We start from the raw sequence: 26,318 nt of genomic DNA, 5'->3' as shown, positions 1-26,318 counted from the left end.
ACACTGTTCTAGGAACTTACACACCATATTTCAGCTTTCTATGCCCAGTAATTTCGGCAGTGCGTTGTCTGTCAGTCAGTCAGTCACTCAGTAACGCAAGAGTTTAATATATATATATATATAGAATATTGCTATTTTACGTATTTTGACTGACATGCTATTATATTTTTATAGGTGGCACAACTTCGCAAGGAATCTAGGAAAAATGCGAACATCATCAAGTCGCTGGAAGCTGAAACTAGACTTAAAGAACAGGTATTTAAAACATAAATGTTACACTGTTGAGATAAACGCCCAAATTAGCATAAACTAGGGGCTTCTCTAAAAAGTACCCTATGTGTTATTCTAGGTTAAATTCTAAGCGTGTACCAAATTTCAAGTAACATACATACATCCTCACAAACTTTCGCATTTATAATATTAGTAAGATAATCTGAGCTTGTTTTTTAGGTATTACGTCGTAAACAAGAGGAGGTATCGTTACTCAGAAGAGGTCATCGTGACAAGTTGAGTATTAGAGCAGCTGGACGTTTACATGGTGAGTAATATTATACTCATTTTTAAAATATTATATTGTCCAAACTAGTTGTTAGCAAAAACAAAAAGTAGTTTATGTTACTCTCCAGCTCTCCAGCTATCTCCACACCAAAAATCACCACAGATTAGTATTCAGGTTTGCCGTGAAAGAAGGACAAATAAATAAACACACTTTCACATTTATTATAATCGTATGATAGTATGGATATCAAAATGGTTATTACAATCGGAAATTGTAACATTTTTCTTTGAAGTTTATTGTTTACTTCTAGATCTCTTATTCATAAAAAAGTTTAAAGTTACTGTAAAAAAAAATGTTTTTTCCTTATCACACTTTCAATACAACAACATTGACAGAAGGAGCCATCATTATCATCATGTAATTTGAGAGCTAGGCTCTTATCGGTGGAGTTCCTTCCCTGGTTTTCTCTCCAAAGCTAATGCCTTCACTTCTTGATATGACACGACACTCACTTTCTCTGATCTCTTGGTCTTCCTCGGCCTCTTTATCCTTCTACCTAAAGGGAACCAGAACATTTTTTTTTCTATAAATAAGAGTGTTTGCTTTCTACGAGTAAATCAAAATACTGGCCGGAAAAGTAGCCTTATTAAAAAAAAAAAACGATATTGAAATCTGTAGACCGTAACCGGCGCAACAGCCGCAACTTCCGCGAGGCGTGGAACAAGCTGGAGTGCTGGGTGTCGCGGTCGTGCGCGGCGCGCTGCACGCTGGGCGAGCTGGAGGCCGCGCTGGAGCGCCAGCTGCGACAGCGCGACCGCGCCGCGCGCGCCCTCGCCTCCGCCGCCTCCGCCGCCGCCGCCCCAGACCCCGACGCATGTCTGCATTTGGACTATCTCAGAAGCGCCATTGCGGACACTCAAGCGCAGATCATGCAGATTGAGGTAACTTGTTCAACTAGAGATCCCTGATTATGGTATGGCTTATTGCGTTTCTTATAAATAAATAATAAATAAATTTATTTATTCAATTCTTACAACATCAATAATTAACAGAAATAAGCATATAAATAAAAGGATCACAAATTAATAAGGTGCCTGAACTAGGATGTAAATAAATCACCCTGTGTTTCAGGCGTTAAAAGCTACAATAATCACAAATTAACAATCAATATAAGAAAAGAAAATAGTAAAAATTATAATCACATTTAAAATATATATTTCTTTAAGTTATCGAAAGAACCACTAAGACTTAAGGAACCACTCAATACGTGTAATGCAAGACAACTGTACTCTAAATAATTTTGCACTTATAAAATTTACATAATTCGTAAGTGGGGGCTGGAAATACCTTTGCGGAAAGGAGACAGCGAACATGGTATCTTTGATGCAAAATATGTATTTTTCAATATAGGATAAAACATGTCACATGAAGGAGAAACAGTAAAGTCAGACTGTACACGTGCGGAAATAACCAACCTGGTTTCCGACGTTCTGTGGCTAACGAAGAAACCAGAAAAACGTTTAGATGTGAGAGAGAACATGTCACATGCGAACTGATTATTATTTTATTTTATTTAGGAGAACCAACAGCTGTCAACACAGAATATATAACTGAAATAAAAAACAAGAAGTATTTATTCCCTTTACCCGCAGGAAGAGAACGAAGAGAGCGAATTACCGCGATTATTAGAACACGTGGACACAACAGAAGCCGGGAGATACGCACTGGAGAGGATGGCGGCACTGACCTTGCAGCACGCGCAAGACGCCGCCAGACATCTCAAGCTGTTACATGACACCAGGGCTCAACTCAAAGAGGTCAGTTATATGAATTCATAATCCTGACAAAGATTTTTTTAAAAGTAAGATTTATGTTAAAAGTAAGATTATCATTCAGGTTTCAGATTTTAACAAATCAGGATGTATTTTTATACTAACAATCGCAGACAAATGCATACGTATATACTACGAGCGGGTTACGAACATTGCATATGATATGTACGTGCTACGAATTTTGTATTTCCTATAACAGAATCGGCTTTTAACAGAGGCTATTTATCAATTAAATTCAACTCGGCCGCTTTGTGTGTATTATATTCATTCCATGGACGTAGCATGAGACGATCAAGTGACACATAACCCGGGCCGGTCATAAGCAACAAGCAAGCTATACCATTTTAGTCGGCCAGTTGCAAAATCACTGACGAATCTACCCCGCGGCGGCACACCCTCGAACGCAATCGACAATGCGAAAATGAAAGAGATGGCGGCGTTCAAAATCAAAATCAAATCATTTATTCAGAAATGAGGCCTTCACAGGAACTTTTTCACGTTCTAAATTAAATCTGGGTGCACGGCAGTGTCGCCGCAAGTCGAGCAAAAAAAGTCACGGCCGTACCATCCTTTTCTCGAAGCAACAATTCAGGTCAATTTCGAACATCGTTGTGGATAAAACAGGAAGTCTGCATTTTCGGTAATTAAGCAGGTATTGTATAATCACTGTTAATTTCGAATTTCATTCAATTTGAACCAGTAGTAAAATAATTTTAACTTGTTAAAGTTTCTTGATTTTGTCACTCACTCACTGACTGACCGATCATCAAAAGTCTAAGGCATTTCTAGCAGACATAGAAGCTTCCAATTTAGAATACAATTAGTGTTAAGTGTCTAAATCAAGGGAAAACCTAAAAATTTTGGAATTTCGGTCCAGTTTTCTAGATACACCAACTGCATTAATAAATTGTAATCCCATATAAACATAGGAAATTACAAAGTTACATTTGCAGTTAATGAATCATTGTATAATGGAAAGGGTGTATTCGGCCCATGGAATTGAACAACATTCCCATAGGAAAATATGTTGAAATATGAAAAAAGATACTTTTCATACAAATTCGACTTATGACTACAAAAAGAAGTGAGATGCCATCAAAACATGCTGTAAAAAAACCCAAGTCTCGCAGCTATTTATTTAAGATTTTTAATATTGATATGATAATAACTTGCGTAATAACTTAAGACAGAAGGTCTCTTAAGTAAGGACTAAATAAATTAATCGACTTGGTAGCATGGACCTCACAAATTTTTACGGTAGAAAAACTGAGCTTGCGAGACTTGGGTTTTTTACAGCGTGTTTTTGATGGCGTGATATTGGTTTTACTTGGTTGGTTGGTGGGTTTACTTGGTTGTTTTTAAATAAAAAAGGTGGGAATAGAAAACTTTTACTTTAAAATATTTTATTCTTGTAGTGCCAGTTTTTTTTCTACTTACTTCACACCTCACAATCGAGATATAGAGCAGAGTAGTTAGCTCGGGCGTAAGCATCAATTGCACCCTCGAACTATACTAGCTAAATATCTCGGGCTGCAATTGATGCCTTACAGCCCTTGGTTACTAATCTACTATCCATAGTAGTAAGTGGTGGGTGTCTCCAGATGGAGGAGAGCACGGAGCGCGCAGCGAGCGCACTGCGCGCGGCGGACTCGCAGAGCCCGGGCGCGTGGGGCGTGTCCGCGCACGCGCTCGGCGCGCTGCTCGCGCACGTGTCCTCCGGCACCTCCACCCGCTGCGTGTCCCCCACCGACAGGTCAGTGCTGGGGGGGGAGGCGCTACTTGACTCGGGTCTTTGATGTTTAACTATATATGTATATGATATAAAATATAGTATCGTTGTGTTAGTATCATATAACACAAGTCTCGAACTTACTTTAGGTCTATCATATTTATCTATGCCTGCCTGGGGCGTCGTACCAGATCAATGGATGAACTGATTTTGATCTAGTATTTTTTTATTTGAAAGAAAATTTAATCGAGAATGATCATAGCTGTGTTTGGAAAATGTAAACTCTTTTCTGACGGATGATGCCTGCAATTTCGGAAGGAGGCTACCTAAAATTTTATTTTAATTTTTAGTTTATAGTATAGGCAACAATAATGGTTAGCCCTTCTGGCTTGATTATCCAATTTCTTTTGGCATTACTTCTCAGCAGTGGCCGTTCCGAAATGCTAGTAATTTTGTAATGTAATTTTTTGAGAAATTACCACAAAATGTAAAACTAGTGGGTCGCCCCGACTTCACTCAAGTAAAAACGTAATAAATTATAAAGAAGTCACACTATCTATTGGTTAAAACCACATGAAAATCCGTGAAGTAGTTTTTGAGTTTAACGCGAACTAGCAGACAGTTGGCAAATAACATTATTATTATTATTTGTAAACTTTCAGCTCGTTATTGGACAGACTGCCGCCAAATGGCGTGAGAGAAGTGAACACTGCACCTACTTCCCCGCCAGATGACATCGTCAACTCACCATTCCAACGAAACACGTGAGTACTTTCCTTCTATTTATTTGTTAGATATTGACCGGTTTCTCATAAAAATATTCTTGTTATTACACAACTATTTATTCAAAAATCACTTGATTTTTGAATAAATAGTTGTGTAATCACATATTTCATTATTGTTTAACAACTGGTTGTGAAACAGCTGGAGGAAAATTAGGACTGACTTTTGAAACAATCAAAGGTAGTTGGCGGGTTATATTTATTCCGTCAGTTTGAGATGTATTATCAAGCTTATTTACAGTGATTTACTATACTAAAATTAATGTAATGTTGAGACTTAAATAAAGTTTGTGCGGTGTTTGGCAACCCGAATGCTCGTAAACACTTTATTGCACCCACAAAACACAACAGAATAATTAAAAACTTTCAATACGCAATCTCTTCCAGGCTAGTTTGGGGGAAAATTGAACAAGCATACAAAAATATGTTTTCAAAATTGTGATTTTAAACTTATTCAGTGTCCGGCGCGGGTCCGTGCGCCTCCGCGATTTAGGCGTGTTGCCCTCCGACGAGGACCCCATGACGCAGTCGCTGATGGAGCCCTCCTCCCCGCGTCCCGCGCCCCTCAGCCGCGTGCCCTCCGCGCCCGGCAGCCTCAGGTATGGGGTATACCAACTGTCATTGATGTTATCGAGTGAACAAGTTTGAAAGATCATTACAATACCAAAGATACTCGAGCTCGAAACGCGAATTTAGATTTGAGTCTTCGTTATATCTATTTGTCTTTGTTGAATGAATGATCTCTTTATTGTATCATTCTTGTTCTTGTCCCTCATCATCATCATATCGAGAGTGTGTTATTGCTAACACATCGCCTTACTTACCACGCCATCTAGTGGCAGGTAGTCGTCTTGTCCCTTATTAAATCCCATTGTATATGGGGACCGCGCAAGAGGTATTTTCCTTCCACGACTGTCTGTTTCCTATCATACCTTCATTTAGTACATCGTAATAATCAATAAATAGAAAATATAATTAAATACATTCTTATCGATAAAAATTTCTATAATGACCATAAATTTAAATAATGACCATAGGTTGTTAAATCGAATTATAAACTATTTGACTCACGACCTATCTCTCTCTATCTTTCTCGCGCCGCCGTGAATCCGCGCATGAGTCTATTTGGCTAATCTTTACGAGAAACATGCAAGAAATTATGGAATGCTTTAGAAGTTGCAAAATGTAATTAATATTATATTAATGTGTTATTCTTGTCGTATATCTTAATGGTCTATTAAAGTATTGTCACACAATTTTTTACTTCCATATTTAGCTAAATATGTACTGTTGTAATATTTGTCCAAATTCTCACAAAATTTGTGTTCAATAATATTAAGTTGCTAAATCATAGAAATGCATCAAATTTAAATTTTAATAAGTAATTATCTTAATAATTTGTTGAGTAGTATCTGTATTCTGTAAAATGTCCTTAGAAGTAAAGTAGTTAAATTGTACGAATTGTTCACTTAGCAATCACATGCAGTATCTATAATTAGTTTTTTCTTACGAGTCCTAACAAGTATCTTCATAATATTTATTGTTGAATTTTGTTCAAAAAGAATCAAATAAATATTTTAAAGTTAAACTTTATTGACAGCGAAATTGATTTCCTAAAAAATATATTCCGTATATGGTGTAAAAGCATGAAAAGGCATAGTAAAATTAATTACAAAATAATACTTGTAAGAAAAAACCAAAGTTGACACCAGCAACGTACTCCCGCGCAGAGGCCTCCAGCCGCTGGGGCTGGCGTCGCCGCTGACGCCGCGTCGCGCGGCGCCCGCCAGCCCGCGGCCCGCGCGCCGCCAGCTCAGCGGCAGCAAACCCGCGCCCGCTTCCTTGTACGTACACACTCCTATGCGCATGAGACGGTTGTGCGAAAGAGTACACACTTAGACGAGTACGCACGGACGGAGAATCTGTTAAACAAATTGACGTGATTAACTTTGATCGAGTGTGAAGATGCGGTGATCGCTTTCCTTCAAGTGGACAATAGATGTTGGTTTATTTACTTTTGTATAAAATGCGTTCGTTAGTTCAAGATTGTTCCTCCTTGCGTACACGGCTTTAGGCTATGTTCATATCAAACGTTATAATGAAATATAAATTTAAATTGGCTCAAATGTAAGAGTTTGGTATAAACATTGCCTTGGGCTCGTGTGTGGAATGCACATTTCAGAGTTCTTGTATACGGCAGAATAAATGAATTAATTTTCGTCCAGAAACAACTTTAGTGGACTTTGAGGATTATGAAGTTTTATCTTATTTTGATATTGACTTATAACTGCATTATTATTACATTGTATTTCAAACAATTTCCATTTTAATACTGACTCGTTTAGAGGCAATAATATCACCCTCGAAAGACCAGTTCTAAAGTATTTTTCTTATAATTCTAGGAAGTATTTTTAAACAGAATATAAACAAATGTAAAATATACAATTTGTTTGTTATGTTCTGCAAAATCTTGCTAACTTTTTGTTCAATAAAAGTGCGGTTCATATTTGACAATGATCGTACTTACTATGGTATATATAACTATATAGAGGTACATATTATTGTTGAATTTACGCTCTTCTATAATTTATTTACAAATTAGATTTCATTTATTCCAAAACGTTCTTAGAAATTACATAAAAAAACAACTTTAAAGATACAAAACAATTACAGTGTCCACCATTCAATGCTCTAGTGCCTGCGTAGTCGACTATCTCTATTTTACCCGTATTATAGTTTGCATGAACAATACGCTTGGGTATATGTGCTACTTGAAATTAGATGGAATTAGAGGTGAATGTTCTTTGCCAAATTGTTTGTGAAAGCAATAAAAATTTGAAAAATATACTCTAGTTGGCAAAAAAAAAATACATTTGCCTATAAACGAATAAGATCTATACCAAAAAGGATTGCAGATCAGCTTTGAGCCATTATTGGAAACCCAAACGCTGATTTTATTACGTATGTATATAATATTTTTAATTTGCATTTTAGAGGCTACAAGATTTAACATGAACAGTATTAAATTTCACAAACAGTTTCGTAAATGTAGTAAAGGGTCCCCCCTTTGAATATGAAGACGCTTTATGGGTTATTTTTTATGTTATATGTGTTACGAGTATAGTTATCGCACATGCTAATAGTTTTACGAAAATATTTCAAGCACTTCATTTTTTATTCGCCACACAGTTTGTTTGCAATTACATTTAAACGCATTAATTATTTATAATATTATATAAATATTACAAAACCATATATTATCTGACTTCTTTAATAATTAATACGTTGATTTGCAAAATTGTGTTAAAATTCACCACTTCAAATACTATAGAAAAACGTCGCTGTGCAACTCTTTCTTTTAAAGTTAAAACTAATACGTTCACGCTTTGCAATCGTTAAAATTTAGCATGCGCGATAGCCCCTCGTATGGGACCTGGTACCTGTGATGTGGTAGGTGTGGGCCAGGGCTCACTGGCACTGTTGGTTGCAGCCTCCTGACTGACCTGTTCATAGTCGAGGACTGAGCAACGCCGGGTGAAGACGACTTGTATATACAGTGGGGAAACAAGCGATGCATGAAGTGCTTAGAACATTTAATATGCTTCCAGCAAATGAACTTTAAACTCTCTAGTAAATAATCTAATAAAAAGACAATTTAATTTATAATTTCCAGCTTAAATAAAGTATGTTTCTCACCAGTTTCTCGTACTAAATAATATTGATGTCAAAAAGGAAAATTAACTCACAATTAAAGCTTCAAGGTCTTTTAAGGTTTAAGGTTTAAAGAATTTATTTTCTCAAAAGAATTACATAATTCACTTACCGAGAAAATACAAAGATATAATTAAACTATTGTACGTACCTAATCAATAAGATTTTACATATCTTTCGTGCCATCTGGACATATTTGCACTATATAAACTATCACTGATGACACATCACTTAACAATAAACAAAATAAAATGCAATGCAGCTAAAAATTAGGATTTCGGTATTAACTTTTAAACGAAACATTTCATTATTTTTTTTTTTTCTTTTTCTTTTTATGTGAAGCAAGCATCTGAACATAAAATACTCTTAAAATCAATGAGCAAGTAACAAAGAGGGTAGACTGCATTCGTGTTCTAAAGACAACTACTTACACTTGTTTATTAAGGCGTGTACATTAGTGTATAAGCTGTAGCGGAATAGCATATTTCTATAACGAGTGATATATTTTTGCAAATTTAACAGTGATCTATAATTAGTTTATAACATAATTCAAATCACTATAATTATACGTATCAATATCAATCTCAATATCCCTATCACAATATATTATTTATTAGTAAAACGTTACATACTTATATAAATGCAAGTATAAATATTTAACATATATTATAAGAATTTGCTTTTTATACTTATTTTACATATATATATACTATATTTATACACATTATTATGAGAGGTCCTTTAATATGTGACTTTTTAGCAACTTTTTAAATGTGAAAAGTGATTTCGATTCTTTTATATCCTTTGGCAATTTGTTATAAAACTGTGCACCTTCATACATAATATTCTTTTTTCCATAGTTAGTCCTGGGAGTTCTTAAATATATGTTATTGGCTTGTCTAGTAATACGTTTTTGGATTTGTATCTTTTTTGTGAAGTTTATGTGCGAGTGTATATCTTTGGTGAGAATCTTTCTTATTAAAACACATGTGCTATATTTATACAGTTGCCGGAGATTGAGCAGCTTCGTTTCTTTATAAATTGTCATTGTTGGTGTTAAATAGGCATATTTAAATAAACGTTTTATTATTTTATTTTGCGATCTTTGAAGTTTTTCTAAGACTGTTTTACTCGCTGTTCCCCATATTTCAATTAAATAGTTTATTTGAGATTTTATTAAAGAATTATAAATTGTGTACCGTACATACTTTGGAAGGCATTTTGTTATACCTCGCAGGGCCCCTGTCAAGGATGAGAGCTTTGCCCGGATTTTATCAATATGTGGTCTCCATGTAAGTTGACTGTCCATAACTAGACCAAGATACTTTTCTTTCTTTACTCTTTGTATTATTTCACCATTTATTTGTAACTCATCATACGTGCCTATCGGTTTATTTTTGGCAGCAAAGATTATATATTTGGTCTTTGTAGTATTTATAGTTAGTAGGTTTGTCTGGAGCCAAGTATGCAAGATATTTAAATCATGTTGTGCGTGTTCAACTAATGTGTCTATGGACTGTCCAAAGTAAAAAAGACTAGTATCATCCGCATATAAAGTAATATCACCTTTCAATCCAATATCGTGCATACTGTTTATATAGATTAAAAACAATAATGGGCCCAAAATCGATCCCTGAGGGACACCACACGTTATTAATTGAGGTTTACTAAGTGTGTTTTCAATTTTAACGATTTGATATCTATTCGTCAGATACGATTCAAATATTTTATAGGCTGTTCCCGTTATACCCAAGTCTTTTAATTTATTAAGAAGCTTTTTATGACTGACTGTGTCAAAGGCTTTCTTTAAGTCTATGAAAATACCTAGTGCTATGTTTTTGTTATCAATATTATATTTTATGTTGGTAACTAGATCAACACAGGCTGACAGCGTGTTGGATTTAGGTCTGAAACCATATTGCTTTTTAAATATGAAATCTAAAGAAGTGAGATATTTATCAAGACGGTTGTATATTATTTTTTCAAATATTTTGGATATAATAGGCAATACAGATACTGGACGATAGTTACCGGGATCTTTCTTATCTCCTGATTTGAAAATAGGAGTTACTTTGGCTGTTTTCAAAGAATTCGGAAAATAACCTATACAGAGACACTTATTAATACATGATGTTAATTTATCAGCGATTAAGTCCTTAATACATTTAATAACTTTAGTGCTTATTCCGTCTAACCCACAACTTGTGTTTGCTTTTAAATTATTTATTATTTGGATTACTTCATCAATTGTAGCTGGCCTTAGCTCAGTTAATCCTGCATGATCTATGGTAACTGTGCTAGAAGAAGTTTGATCGTTGTGATAATGTTTGGGTATTTTTTCAGCAAGTTCCGACCCTATGGTAGAAAAGAATACATTAAAACAGTTACATATTTCTTCAATATTTGTAATCTCACCTTCCGATGAGTTTAGTTTCAAGGGGGCACATTGATTTTTACTTCTATTGGTTGCTAAATCATTTATGAGTTGCCACATTTTTAAAGGAGATCTCTTACAATTTTTGAATTCTTGGTAGTAATACAGATTCTTAGCTGATTGGATATTTTCATGTACTTTGTTTCTATGTTTTACAAAATCATTTTTTAGTGAATCGTCATTAGGAGCAAGTTTTAGTTTATGTCCAAGCATATTTCTTTCATTAATCGATGCTATTAGGGTTTTGTTAATCCAATCCTTTCTTGGTTGGTTTTGTACCTTCATCTTGGTTACTTTATTTTTCGAAATTGCTTCAATGATATCACTTTCTAATTTTTCGTAATTATAATCTAAATTTGAGGACATGGTCTCCTTAATTGTTTCACGCAAATTAACATAGTCGATTGCTTCGTATTTCATTCGTTTTGGTCGTTCAGGTTTATTAATACTCATCTCAAAGTAAATTTGCCTGTGGTCCGATAAAGCATTCTCAATAATTGCGACATGAAATGTGTTATTTTGTAGGCTTGTGCAAATGTGATCTACAATTGTTGCTGTTTTGTCTGTTACACGAGTGCAATAGTTCTTATGTATTTTGTTTAGTACTTGTATTCCATTTTCTCGTAGAAGCATTTTATACTCTTTGACACATCCCTTGTTGCTTAGCAAGTTAAAATTGAAGTCACCAAATATAAGAACTCTTTTCCTTTTTGATAGATGATTTGCATATGTTTCTAAGAAATTGGTTGTGTTGGCAGAAGGTGGTTTATATATAGCTCCAATGTCCAAAGAAAACTTCTTCAAGCGTATCCATAGATAATGATTGCCATTTTCATGTTGATCATCTAGTACTTCATGCTTTAGATCATTGTGCACATATATAGAAATTCCTCCACCTCCACCATCTCCCATATTTTTTGCTCTATAATTATAATAATGTGTATAGTTTGGTATTTTTAGCTTTTGTGCATCCTGTTCAGTTTTTATCCATGTTTCTGCTACCACTAATACATGCATAGTTGATTTAAATGAATCTATAATACATCTAATCTCATCCAATTTTCCTTCCTTAACAAGACTGCATGCGTTTGCGTATAAAAATTTTAATGACTTATCTTTAGTCGTTATTTTAGAATAGTTGTCGACGACTTCATAGGTTATTGAATTTTCACCTTTTTTGGTGAAGCTTAATGTATTTTCTCTTGTAATTAGTTTTTTGGCTGGGATTTTATGATTTTAGGTATACCTTTTATATATTTTATGATAAGATTTTTCTCTCCATTTTTTTCACGCTCTTGTAACTCGTATCTGAGATTTTTCATACATTCTTGTTCGTAAGGAGTCTTATCTGAGTAAATTTTCACTGTTTCATCTTTATTGTTTACTTTGTTCTTTAATATCGATAGTGTTACATCAGGGGATGCAAAGCAAACTTTCAATGGGCGCATTTTATTAGGATCATATTTGCCTAGTCGTATAATTTTGTCTGACTTTGGACACTCTGCATATATGGAAGATGTAATTTCGTGTACTTTCTCTCTATCAGCTTTTCTTTTTTCGGACATATCTTCACAGTGAGGTTCAGGAATACCGACTATTATTATATTCTTTTTCCGCTCTTCACGCTCTTGGAGTTCAGCAATTAGATCGTTGCACATGGTTTGAATAGCTTTTTGTGCCAGCGGTGCTGTCGGTGTACTTGATTTGATCTGTTGAAAATCATTTTCTAGGGATTTTACCTTTTCATTTGTGGCATCAATGCTATTTGTCAAACTAGAGATTTGAACTTTGAAATTGGCGTTTTCCGCAATCAAGTGCTGGGTTGTGTTTTTAATCTCAGTTAATTGGTCTTTTATCGAAGAAACATTCATATTAATAGAATCAATTTTTTCATTATGAGATTTGGCAGAATCCTTTAAGATACCCAAAATTTCTTTTTTAAATTCGATGAATTGGAATGAAAAGCTATCATCTGGTACTTTTCTCTTTCGATAAGAGATATTTTTTGATTCTAAGTCTCTATCGCCCATTTTCGATAAGTCAGGTTGCGAGCTGCTATTGCCTTCCATAAAACTTATTTCCAAAGCGGACTATTGTTAAAACGCTCAGTTCGTCACTGTGTACGTACCTTATACGCACGCTGCATACGGGGCGTCGCTCGGATGATTCTCAGGTAATAGGCGGGATAAGGCCGAACTGTAGGTTGTCCTTTTCGCACCGTAGGTTGCTCAGTGCCCACTAGTTATATGAACTCGATAGGTATAATGCACTTTATGATTTTTAATTATAGTTCAGAATCGTGTGACAGCGTAATTACAATCTCGAAATTAACAAATGACACGTCTGCTCACCTCGGGTGTCGGTACGGTCTTTTATGTTTTCTCACCGTAATTAATCAATATTCCAATGGGGATTTTACTTATTAATCTAACTAAAATAGTAATTACTAATGTCTATCCCTACCTCATATCCAAAGTTGTAGTTCATAAAAGTAAGTAATAGATAGTATCTCAGTACTTAAAATATTCTTGTTACGAAATCAAATTTCTACAAGCAAATCCACGTTACATTTTTTTAATACTTGTAACTTTATATAACTAATCCAAATACTAATGAGCCAAAGGCATTCTATATAGCTAAGCTACACGCCAAGTAAATATGGAAAGATGATTACAAACATAGAAGCGGCTACTTTGGAATAAATTATTTAAGAATAGAATAAGTCTTGTATAAGAAATAAATAAAAAGTTGTAGTTCGACGCATTTATTATCTTTCTAAGCAGAAATAATATCATAATTATAAAACCATTTTTCATAAGCGATATCGACAAAATGAAACCAGAAACACAGTGAAATTATATAGAAAATTTCGACAATTTAGTAACTTTACCATTTATTTACTTGTTTAATTTCAAGTTACTAATGCACTAGTTATAAGTATAAGTTTTTTCACAAAGTTAAACTTAACACTGGCGACACAAACTGCTATAGCAGATATAACAATAAATCGTATTCTGTGTTAATGTATGTGATATGACTTTCGATTTAAAATAATTGTCCGTAAAAGTTAAGGCTTTTGGACTACTTCTTTCCTATTCTTAAATAATGTAATTCGATTTTGGGAGTCTTTCTATGTTTCTAATCACTAAACGTAGATTAGTATAATTTGTAGTATAACACCATTGTCACAATGTATAACGTAAGCTTTAATTGACATCTGTGTACTTATGAGTCGACCAATATGAATAAGTACCTAAATAACATATTCTAAGTCATTTATTAATAAATCATTGCCAACTTGTATAATTTAGAGGTAAATCAATTAACTTACAAAGTAATATATTTTTATGGGAAGGTAAGTTGCTTTTAAGTAAACAGTCAATCAATATGAGTTGTATATAAATGTGTAAAGAATAAAGTTTTGGTAAAGAAGCCTGTGTTTGTCTCAAACCTGCATGCCGCACCCCTTTTTCGCCGCTAGATACGTCCATATTCACAAACATAATCATAACTGAATAGCAAAATCTGTGTTTGGCAATGTAATTTAGAAAATAACATAAATATATATATGACTTGTTCATTAATTTTTTCGCGTGTCATCGCCCCATAGCTATTTTGCATGCGATTTTGAATAAAGTTCATAATTACATGCGCCCAGAAAATTGAGGTGGCGCTGAATATTTTAATATTGGTATATCTTTAATAAGTTTTATTTATAAATAAAAAATAATAATGTAAATGTTTTGTTTGTGAATATGGTCGTTATTGCATGGTAGTACAAACGCGGAACTATGTATGCACCGTAGTCTAAAAATATACAATATACCAGCCCATACAGCGGCAAAGTAGTGGTTTGTGTAGTGCGTGCATGCCTTATAATGCCTCCGCTTTTGTACATAAGTGCATTTTGTAGGATATTCCATATTAAATAATGCTATGCCAGTAGAAAATCGTGAATAGTATAGCTATGAGATTGCTGTTAAAATAATTTTCCAAACATGTTACATATAGTGTGCCACGACTGATTTATTGGCATATAAAATGTTTTAGGCTATGTCCCACTATTAAATGAAAATTTTGATGTGATCGAAGTGTGATTGTTACTCAATTACAAAAATTCTACTGGACTAATTTCGATGAAATTTGTACGGAAAATTGGGTGGAATATGTCCTGGAATAGAAAACCTTTTTTATTCTTATAATAATACCCACGAAGGTTCCCTCCTTCGTGGGAATTATTATAAGAATAAAAAAGGCCCCGAGACGCAGCTAGCACCTAATCAACTACTACCCATATTATGAAAAAGATGTTTTTTTCCAAAGTGATCTTGAATCAGCAATATATATATCAAAAACAAACGTTTTTCCAAAATATTTAAGATAGTGCATTTTTTCCCAGTAAGTATATATTATTATTTTTGTTTTCGTGCCGTCCATTGTACTGCTTCTCCGTGTAAATAAACGCTTACCATTGTAGCTTCATACTGACGGGTTGTGTTTTCATATGTCTTTATATTGTGGGTTGTTGTCCAATCAATTTTATATGTGACCTAATTAACAATAGTGTCCGACAAACTCTGTCTTACGAAGATTATCTTTTGTTCCAAAAAATCCCTATTTCTGTAAAAGACTGTCAAATGCTGTTATGCTATATGCACGAAAAGGTTTCTTACATGATTCTACATAATAAGGGCTAATGTAATTGAATTTTCCGCTAGGAGCGCTGGTGTACAGTGAGGTTTTTATACATGCATATGTAGGGACTTGGTTTTTTCACTAATTACCCATCTTCACACTTAGCCTTCACACCAGGTTAAGTTGTTTAGTAATCTCAATTATCATTCGTAGTGAAGACCTTGCTCAACAGTGGTGTGAAATGAGCAAAATAAACCGTTATTTTGCTTAAGGGTACCGACCCTTATTATATTCGGAATAGGAATTAGGTACAAGCGTTAAAAATAAAATTCAAATGGACAGCATTCTTTCCCCTTTCATGCAGAGCTTAGCCTTTCATATCTCATAAGAACGAAACTAAAACATGCCAAGCTTCCTAACAAATCACAAGCATTGTTCAATCTGGTATGGTGCAGAGAGGCGAGTGGTGTAGTGGCGGGGACTCCCCCCGCGTCCCCGGGCGCTATGCGACGCGCGAGAGATGATGACGTCTTCCTGAGGCTGGCTGGCGCCGCGCACGAGAACTCCCCGCAGGGGACCGTCAAGGAAATGGCCGCTAAGGTAAATTAATATCATATTCATTTGCGGGTGTCACCAATGTGTTTTCACCACTGTGAGGCAAACCACTTGGTTGTCCTTGGTAAATGATGCCAGAGAGTCGAGTGAACACTGAAGAATATTTTGTGAAATTACTTCTTATTTTGTAAAATAATCTGTTTCCGTTACCTTGAAATAGTAGACAAACTATTATTGATATAATTTATATTTCCTTATACCAATCACGTTCGATTGATAGCGCTGATTCATAACGGTCGCTGCAAATGTATTTCCATTCTTCTTTGTGTATCAACGCTCTCCAACGATTTCAGATGAGATTTTCACGTCAGGAGCCTGGACACCTGTGTTAAGAACACTGTTCCGGTTAGGCAGAGGTTCAATTCCTGCTGCATTTTAATTATCTTTTTATTTCAAAATTGTATATATTTGTAGCGAGCCGGGTGCGGCAGCGGCGTGTGGCTGCAGTGTACGCACGTGGCGGAGGGCCACGCAGGCGCGGCGTTGTCGCTGGCCGCCACTTCACACATGTTGTACAGCGGCGGAGTCGGTAAATATATGCCGTCTCTTTCTCGACCTCGTATGCCATTCCGGCTGTGATGCCAAGAAGACTTTGGAAGTTTTCCCAAAAATAGAGTCGTAGAAAATGCATTTAGCATTAAATCCATCTTTTTGTACCAATTATGTAAATAAAGTTTGAATGTTGATTACTAATATAAGCCTAGGATTTCCTGACGATGTTTTCCTTCATCGAAAGAAAAGGGCAAGTGTCAGATTGGTACAAAAAGTCAAATTTAATATTATTGGTATAACAAATCAGATTGCCAAATACGTGTCTATTTCATCTTAAAATTTTGGATATAAACTTCTTCTAGATCGTACAGTCCGAGGTTGGGATCTATCAGCGGGTCGCGAAGTGTGGCGCGGGTGGTGTGGTGGAGCTGTGTCTGCGCTGGCGGCCGGGGGGGTCGGGACTTCTGACCCGGAAGACGGACGACTTCTACTGGCGGCCGCGGGAGGGGCCGTACGCCTGTTCGACACCAGGACCAGAGCTCCGCTGACCACTTTATGGTAGGAGTTTATTTTAAATTTGATGTTCATGGTAGTAATCATTAAATTAAACTTTGAAATTATGACTTGCAAAAATAATTCCGGGTATAAAATATTGTATAAATATCATCATCAAGAGCGTTATTTCTAAAACTGGTATGAGATTTAATTCAAGGCAACTGACATGACTTTTTTGGCCCCATACCGCCATCTAGTGGCAAGTCGCGTACACACAGGAAAAATAAACAGCGTGCAGGTTTAAAATAATTGTAGCTGTAGTTGTGTTGCGAAATGCTCGTGCCTTTGAAAAATCATTATATTTAAAATTAATTAAATCTAAGAAACAATTACGTTCATATTTTAAATTTTAAAATTCGTATATATATACGAATATAATAAATTTTCAAAGTGACAAATAACCTGACTTTTCCGAATAAACGATTTTGAACCGTATTCGCAGGTCTTCAGGCGCCACAGGGGCGTGCCCGGCCAGCCGCGGGGCGGGGGGCGAGGTGGCGGTCACTGCACTCGCCCTCGCCTCCCCCCCGCACCGCTTGTTCACCGCCGCCGGGGACAAGCTGAGACTGTGGGATTTGAGAATGTATGTACTTAAAAACATTACGACTCAACGTTGTTTATTTATGTCAACTGTCGTGTTACCTAGCAACCGATGCAAAGATGCACACGAAGAAGGCCGAGGTTGTTAACATGCTGCCCCCCTTGAAATGCATGGCTTTCAAGATTAAGAATAAAACACTGGTAAAGGGCACAAATTGGAGACTGCTCTTCCCTTGTTCGTCATAACATCGACGACTCTGAAGATGCCATCTGACCCGCGATATAATTTGCATATTCTTCCCACGAACAATAATAATAATAATTGCTTGGGTAATAATTAAAATAATGCATTCACTGAATAACGATAATTAAATGTCACTTTAAAATTTGTGTTATTTATTCCTATATTGTAGTACCTGTTTTTAGTTATCGCTAAGAAATCAAAGAAATGTATGAAAACATGATAGGTGCTGGTTGGCCCAGTCTTAAAATATATTTGGCGGCATTTTTACACTGTTTAACTTCATGAGATCTGACATAAACTGTCCTCTTTTACACATAAGCAAGCCATTTTGATTTTTGTCATTTGGACTAAGTATCTGACTTGCCTTGAGGTAAAATAGACTATAAATTTCAGGTTAGAATGTGTGTGTAAAGTGTGGTCGGGGCACGCGGCAGCTGTGATGTGCCTGGCCCTGGGCCAAGCGGGCGCCGGCGACCTGGTGGTCACTGGCTCCAAGGACCACTACGTCAGGACACTGGATCTGCATACCTTAGACACAGGTGATTGTGTTCGTTACCTAATTTGATTCTAAACGCACCTGATCCCGCATTAATAGGTAACATGTAACTAAAGACAAGCTCTTACAAGCTTAATTTGTTTTTGACATTGGAAAAAAGTGTCTGATTTGACTAATTGGAAAGAAGCCAATGAATGAGTATATTCGAGCAAGCATCCTATGTTTTTGTATCCAGGTGTATCGTATCGAGTGTAACCAAATATATATAAGAGTATAGCGTAACTGACAAGTGTATAGCGGCAAAACTGACAAGTGATAAGACAAAAGAGGTCAACGCTCTGTCTCGTACGAGTCTGAAACGGTTCTCCGACAATTGCTTCGTCTACGAACGAAGAATGTCCTCTATTCTGTCGGCGAATCGTTCGTAGATGAAGGATTCTGTCGTTCAAACGCCCAATGTCGAAACATTCTGTCGACGAAACGTTCGTAGACGAAGCAATTGTCGGAGAACCGTTTCAGACTCGTCGCGTACCGCCATGTTTCCATGGAATTAGTAGGTACTCCACGAAGTACTTACTATTTCCATGTGTATTTCTAATAGGCATATGACATACTTGTGCAAGCGAAATGGAAGATATGTGACTGAACTCTTCTCACCGTTGCAGGTGGGTGCGAGGCGAGCGGGCGACGGCTGCTGGAGCCGCCGCACTACGACGGCGTGCAGGCGCTGGCGCTGGCCGGCGACGTGCTGTACAGCGCCTCGCGCGACACCAGCATCAAGCGCTGGGGGCTGCGGGACTACACGCTGACACACGTGTGTACCATGACACCATTGTTGTATCCAGGTGGCTGCGAGCTCAGCGGCCGCCGCCTGCTGGAGATGACGGACGAGTGTGACTAAAGATGATGAGAGTACTAGTGTCTGACTTCAGTTTAGACCTAATTATCGTTACGATACTAATCTCTGTCTCATCTGAGTGTTTGATCTGATGGTTTTGCGTAGTCTAATGCCGGCTACATACTATCGTCTTAGACAGACGTTATCCGGCAAATGGACTAAGATTGCGCAGTTTGTATGAGAACTGCTATATTTACCGCAAGGAAAACCAGCAATGTACGTCGAAACCGGAAAAACTGCCGATAGTATGGAGCCGCCATTAAAAATGGTATTTCCGTTGTGTAGACTGCGATGAACGCACACAAAGGCTGGGTGACGGGCGTGTGCGCCGTGGGAGCGCCCCCGGGCGCCCCCGCGCCCCCGGGCGCCCCCGCGCTGGCCTCGTGCGGCCGCGACGGCACCCTGCGCGTGTGGAGCGCCGCCCTCCGCCCGCTGGCCACCGCGCCCATGACCGATGCTGCGCATGCGCTCAAGTCGCACCCCGATCCTAGGAGAATGACGCTGTACACTGCCGGAAAGTGAGTATTTATGTAGTATTGAATCTATTTACGAATAATTATGTAGAAGGTGTATTTATAAAATCCGCTATCGATAAAAAAATCACTGAAATAAATCCGTAAAAAGCATCGTCAAAAAATATATTGAAGCTTTGTGGAATTATACCGTAAGGCATGACATCATGCCTGGCATATGCCAGACATACCTACGGACTAAACAGAAGATGAAAAAAAAACGTCCTTACGTTGTATTATTAAAACGAAAAGATAAGTGATAAATATACTTAAGTGACTATTATAAATTACCGAATTTCCAAAAATTTGTCGACGTAGAGTTCTCCAAATTTGTGTCACAGTCGGTATAAGCTGGGGGCTGATCAGATTCCTTATTAATTCCATCACCATCATGGCTATATTAATGTCTCTCATGGTTACACACATACGAGTATTTAATACGGCCAAATTGACTCTTGCCAAGTGGCAATCGAAATTTTCACCAATTTTCTACAATTTTTTCGACCATTCTAACAGAAAATCATTATCGAAAAACATAAATCCAACCTTCGATAGAAATTAGAGAAAATTGATCGAATAAACTTTGATTGCGTGAGAATCCGGATCGGGTGATATTTTATTTACTCGTTTCGCACACCGCACCAGAGCTTAGACAGAAGTTAGTCTGGCCATATTGTACAATGGGAAACATTCATTCCTTCATTCTGGTTTTAATTAGAAGTTTCGACAGCCATTGAGGAACTGCAAACTCACTACGGCCTCTCATCTTTCTTAGGCTGGCCATGGTGTAGGCGATTTACACACAGCAGCGCACTGCATCGGTAGACGGTGAAGCGCAACTCATGTCGCATTGACCTTACATCACTGACGTGAATAATACAAGTACCTTAGACATCATATTGATTATGCCTAAATTATCCATTTGATTTTCGCCATTTTAGCGCTCAACTGAAAGCCGAGCGTCCATGGAACTAATATTTTGATAGCTAAATGCACAAAATACGAATAATCGTATGATAAAAATGTCAAAACAAACAGAAAAAATGCACAAAGTGTTTCACGATTCACACAAAATGTCACAAAAATTATTAAAGACGCGTCCAACGGTCATTTGCATCAAGTGTCCTTTTTAGTACCCAAGATATCGGGCGATTCCAATCGTCAAAAATAATAATATCTACTTATAATTTTTATTTACTTTATCCGTATGTATGTATCTATAATATATTTATATACTTTTATATTTTAGGTTACACACTGATCAGTATTTCATATATCATTATAATATATTATATACCGTGTCAATCGCAACCTTGACGTTGGCAAAATCATCGTTTTGGCGAACGATGGAGCCATATGATATAATCAACCAAAGTTCTTCTTAGCGTGTCGAATCGTCGAAGAAGATGCCACCGATACAGCAATCTATTTATCGGAGAAGTTTATTAGACAGATATAAGAACATCTTCGATGTAATTTTCTTATATCTGTGGCTTGAATAGAATTACAGTACATAACAGCTGTCATATTGTGTACAACATTAGGTCTGCGTACTTGTACAATTCAGGGCAGTGCCTCACAAAATTAAATCGTGTGTAAATCGCCGTATGTTTATTGTTGTTTGAAGTGGAAGTGACGTAACATGTGTTGCAGCGGCGGCGATGTGCGCGCGTGGCGGCTCGTCCGCGACCAGTGAGCTCAGGTTAGGGTAGCCAATTGTAGACCTTATTGCTTCAGTAATAAAGTTGTTTCTGATTTTGGATTGTAGGATAACATGTAGATAGAACTGGAAATTGCAGAACATTTTCATACACCTTTTGCTATTTTATACAAACAGTTTTGAAGTTACATAAACTTAGTAACAATTTCACAGAAAGCATAGTTACTCGTAGTATTTTGTTACAAAGTTCAACTCAATAATATGCATTATGACGTACCTACACGGACAATTGTTGACGGAATTTTCGCACAACGGCAAGAGAAGCGCGATAATAAAGCCGTCGTTTTTTAACACTTGAAATCGACTACTCGTAAAACGTCGAAAATATACTACTGTGGTAAAATTTCAATGTTTTTAAAAAACAGAAAAGGCCTTCCACCATACAGCCTGTGTACACACATAAAGTGAGAAAGGTGGACTTTATTACACACGCAATAAGGTATATAATAGCAAACCAACAGCAATCACGCATTTTGACGCAACGCCATCCCACAGACGCACGTCATCATTTCGCTTTTTAATTAATCCCATATATTCACTCAAGAAAGTATTCAGGAACTCTGTCAGGAACAATCAATATTGACTTTATTTCCTGATAAAATACGGTGTTGGCATTTTCACTAAAATATCTTCATATCACTTTTTATACTTTATATAACATAGCTCATTTAACAACACAGCCCCAACTCGCACGTAGCATGCGACTTTGAACCTTGTTGATTTCTCCCCACTTAAATTTAGTACAGCACGCCCCGGCAAAATGTACCAGATATAAGAGGCGATTTCAATAGGTTTCAAGAATCGCATGCGCAGGCGGTATCGTGTCGTTAAATGAGGGGAAGATGCATTAGGCTTGAAATTAATTTACGAGTTCATCCTTGGACGGGTTCTATTCGTCTCAGACACAAATCAAACGTGCGAAAGAGAATTTATCAGACTACATGATGAACAAATCCGTCGCGGATTGTTTATCTCTTTCGCACGTAACATTTGTGACTGAGACGGACAGAACCCGTCCGAACGCTGTGACCAACGGATTTGGGCTTCTGTCATTTATCATAGTGTATATTTACTCACATGACGACATCGGTGGTGAGATTTCAGCTTGCAGGCATTGTCGCCGTCGCTTCACACAACGAACAAGCGTGCGTAGCTATTTTCTTCCTTGGAGCAAAGCCATAAAGTTGTTTTTTCCAAACTTTACTGTACCCTTCAAGCGTCACTAACCTTCATCGTAGTTGTCACTAACCTGTTTAGCTTTGATTGTTCGTTTTAGAAATTTATTTTAATACACTATTAACACTTGTAAAATATTTTTGATATGTAACATTATTTAAATATTTTTTGTCGTAGATAGTTAAGAAGATATTTTCAATCTAATTTGTTTTATCTAATGTTTTGCTGAGTTTTTTAATCGAACTATAAGTAGCTACCTATCATTTGATTTGAAAAAAGCTTTGTGTTTAATCAGACACAAGTCGTACATGTTAAAATTCAAGGAACTGACTTAATAAACAGTTGATATTGCTGTGATAACGTAACAATATTTGAAGCAATTCAGCTAAAAAAAATCAGGTTTCGATCGGAAATTGGACTCACTCAAGTTATATTGTCCCGGATAGGCATCCAACAAACATCCATATGTTGTTGGTTGTTTGTTGGTTTCCCGCTCGAGTCCTGAATTTTGTAATCTCGTTATTTTTAATTAAGTTTAAAAAGCATGTGTGACATGTATATACCAATATAACAATATATTTATCCAATAGCGATGGCCGCATCAAATGTTACGTGCTACGCTCAGGCAGATGACAATCACCTGCGGGCGTGACGTCACCGCCGGCGCGGATACCGCGCGTCAGCTCGGGAACGCCGCTTGCGTCACGCATCAACTCGGGAACGCCGCTAGCTTCAAGCATCAGCCCGGGGACGATGTCAAGACTCATAACGACGCGCGACGCGACGCCACGCAACCGCAGAGCTTGGAGGTGACAGTATTGTCGCTCTAAATATGATTCAAATGAAAGGGACGCACGATTTTGTGTATTTGGAAGACGTGTTTTTGTGCGTAGGTGGATTTAGAAGGTGGTATAGTTAAAATAGAAATTGTGCAGCAATTTTTGGCAATTTCATAAATCAACTAACTAAATACTTCTTTGAATGGGTTTGTTATAATTAGGTAGTTGTTCTAAATTTACCTAAAATTCTGGAATATTTGTCAGGTGTTTGCCATCCAAAAGACATCACGATAAGCTCAAATAGTCGATTACCTACCGTCCCAGTTATTCATAATAATAAGGGCCTTTAGGACCAAAAAGACACTAATTTTATTAGGTGATCTTAAAAATAGTGTGATAGCATTTTCTAAAACATTTTAATGAATTAATTGACTAGTTATCAAACTGATCTAATGAGATGCATGAAATGAAAAATTACTTTTTTTTAATGTCGAAAGATATTTTCATAATAAAAAATATTACTACAGTGAAATGGAGAAAACGCCATTATACAGGGTTTCTGGTTGGTATCAAACGCAAAAACAAGCAACTTTGATTCTACGACTTTTCGTGATTCGTATTTTTTTTTCATATAAAAAATACAATCTAATTTGCGATTATACACATCTTAACTTTATGTAATAGTCAAGCAACACGAGACAGTACAGTAGCGTTATGTAGCATAATCGAACATGAATCTAACGTTTTATAGAAACGACATTAGAACTAAAAAAATGATTTTTTTGTATTGGTATGTTAGTCTCTTACGCTTACGCACAACCTTCCAAAGGCTCATAAGGTATTCGCCTTTGGAAGGTTATGCGTTAGATACAGTAACCCTGTATAATACACAACAAAAAGACTACATAAAGCAATTCCTTGTATCAATTTTAATAAGTAGACTGGACATTCTTATGGCCTAAAATATAAGTTAACTATTAGCTATTAGTGTATCGTAGTGCATAGAAGTAGTAACGTTAGTTAAGCATTAATCTTGATGTAATCATGATCACAAGTATACTGCTAGTTCACAACAATGGCCTTCATAAAGATAATAAGTTATGTTTCCAAATGGAATACATAGGCGTAGATAGGTATCTTATAAAAGAACCATTAAAAATTGTATTTTGCTTGGTTTGTTATTTTTTATTTCATTATTAGTAAAGATATAACATGACTCATACCTCTCATGTTTATATGTATATCATAATTTCTTTTTATATGAATATGTAAATTAATATTTTAAAGCCAATGCATTTTGCCAAATTCTCCGCACAAGTATTATATTAACTTCAAACGAAATACGAAGTTATAATGTTTCTAAGGAAAATATTATTTAAATTAAACTTATTTAAGGCATGTATTTGCAATTATTGTATTCCTCTATTTAATTAAAATTTTAATATGTCCTAGATTAGAACATCAATTGTATGTATCTGTGATTAGGGATTTAGATATTTTAATACATTCCTACGCTACGGGTGTGACGTATTCAGCGTCTAGCGTTGAGTATTACTTTTTATACACTCATATACTAGAAGACATAGATCGATTATCGAATTTATTATTTTCGTCAAATATCAATGACGTTTATGTGAAAATATATTTGATTTCAGTATTTTTTTTTTATTTATACTCAATACTTAGAGATTTTTTTGTTTAGTATTTTAATTGTAAGAAAATATTTTTTAAAAGCGTCCCATGTCGTCATTAAAGTAAACATTAGAGTTTGGAAATTGATCTCTCCTAGTTTCCCTGTAGCTGCAGAGTTGAGGCTATGAGTATGCTAGCTTTATTAAAGGATATATTCGTGTTGTTACTAATATATGTATATAATGTTATGCTTGGCCTCTGAAACAAAGCTATGTTTTTATATTTTATTCACATCGCTAGTAGCTAGTCATTTTTGCTGCTGGTGGATTAGTGTCGAGTGGTTTTTTTTTAAGATTTAGCTCAATATATTTGCGTATAGCTAGATCAAATAAAGAACAAATTAAAACTTGCGCAGTGTACAATCAGATCCTTTATTAGCAAGAGGGAGATATACGCCCTTAGTATCGTATATATATAGGGTCATAGATAATTTTGTGTTACCTACTTTACATCTATATTTTTGATATATCTGTAAATTTAATTTATCGATGAGGATAATTTTTGTCTCTTGAAGTTATTTTCTTGCAAGTAGTATTACATGAAACGAAGTTATAGAGTTAGTAAGTAGCTCTTTAATTGAAATTACTTGGTTGTAGAAGATTGGATTGCGTATTATTTGCAGCTGTATTTTTATGAATACCATTTTTATATTTAGATTTAATATTTAGTTCGATTTTTTTTATTGTATGTAATTATTTTTTTATTTGTAATAATTTCATGATTTTATATACCTATGTATCTAAATGTAACTCAATTGGTAACGATTTTATTTAGAATTATATAATTTTTCAACATATTTTATACCTAATGGATTTTACCCTAAAAGCCGAAAATGTTAAAATAAAAGCATAATTTAATTTAGATGTTGCGATTTTTTTGAAGGAAAACAATATCACAAAAGTGCGGTATAAACTTGATTGTGTTATTGTAGTTCCTATTTTATTCCTATTTTATAAAATTCTTAATTTTGTCTCTTT

At 36.0% G+C, this 26,318-nt stretch overlaps 1 protein-coding gene across 3 annotated transcripts in view; it reads left to right on the top strand.

Annotated features, from left to right (window-relative positions):
• The window catches only part of LOC128681950 (kinesin-like protein KIF21A), a 67,536-nt gene extending 41,334 nt beyond the window's left edge, over nucleotides 1-26,202 (top strand). The window contains exons 16-32 of one of the 3 annotated variants that reach the window (XM_053766324.2): nucleotides 175-255; nucleotides 451-538; nucleotides 1,178-1,440; nucleotides 2,152-2,316; nucleotides 3,933-4,084; nucleotides 4,723-4,824; nucleotides 5,301-5,441; nucleotides 6,573-6,686; nucleotides 16,078-16,222; nucleotides 16,652-16,766; nucleotides 17,092-17,287; nucleotides 17,727-17,867; nucleotides 18,462-18,607; nucleotides 19,230-19,378; nucleotides 19,748-19,980; nucleotides 21,628-21,676; nucleotides 23,461-26,202. In XM_053766324.2, coding sequence (XP_053622299.1) covers nucleotides 175-255; nucleotides 451-538; nucleotides 1,178-1,440; nucleotides 2,152-2,316; nucleotides 3,933-4,084; nucleotides 4,723-4,824; nucleotides 5,301-5,441; nucleotides 6,573-6,686; nucleotides 16,078-16,222; nucleotides 16,652-16,766; nucleotides 17,092-17,287; nucleotides 17,727-17,867; nucleotides 18,462-18,607; nucleotides 19,230-19,378; nucleotides 19,748-19,980; nucleotides 21,628-21,670 — 2,274 coding nt within the window. In that variant the 3' untranslated portion in view covers nucleotides 21,671-21,676; nucleotides 23,461-26,202. The remainder of the gene's footprint in view (nucleotides 1-174; nucleotides 256-450; nucleotides 539-1,177; nucleotides 1,441-2,151; nucleotides 2,317-3,932; nucleotides 4,085-4,722; nucleotides 4,825-5,300; nucleotides 5,442-6,572; nucleotides 6,687-16,077; nucleotides 16,223-16,651; nucleotides 16,767-17,091; nucleotides 17,288-17,726; nucleotides 17,868-18,461; nucleotides 18,608-19,229; nucleotides 19,379-19,747; nucleotides 19,981-21,627; nucleotides 21,677-23,460) is intronic. The other 2 variants (XM_053766333.2, XM_053766343.2) reach the window with 2 other exon arrangements.
• Nucleotides 26,203-26,318: the final 116 nt, after the last annotated feature.

The sequence above is a fragment of the Plodia interpunctella genome, chromosome 2 (genome assembly GCF_027563975.2).
Source record: "Plodia interpunctella isolate USDA-ARS_2022_Savannah chromosome 2, ilPloInte3.2, whole genome shotgun sequence".
NCBI classification, from domain to species: Eukaryota; Metazoa; Arthropoda; class Insecta; order Lepidoptera; family Pyralidae; genus Plodia; species Plodia interpunctella.
Note: the sequence above shows the minus strand (reverse complement) of the source record. Positions and strands in the feature narration are given on the sequence as shown.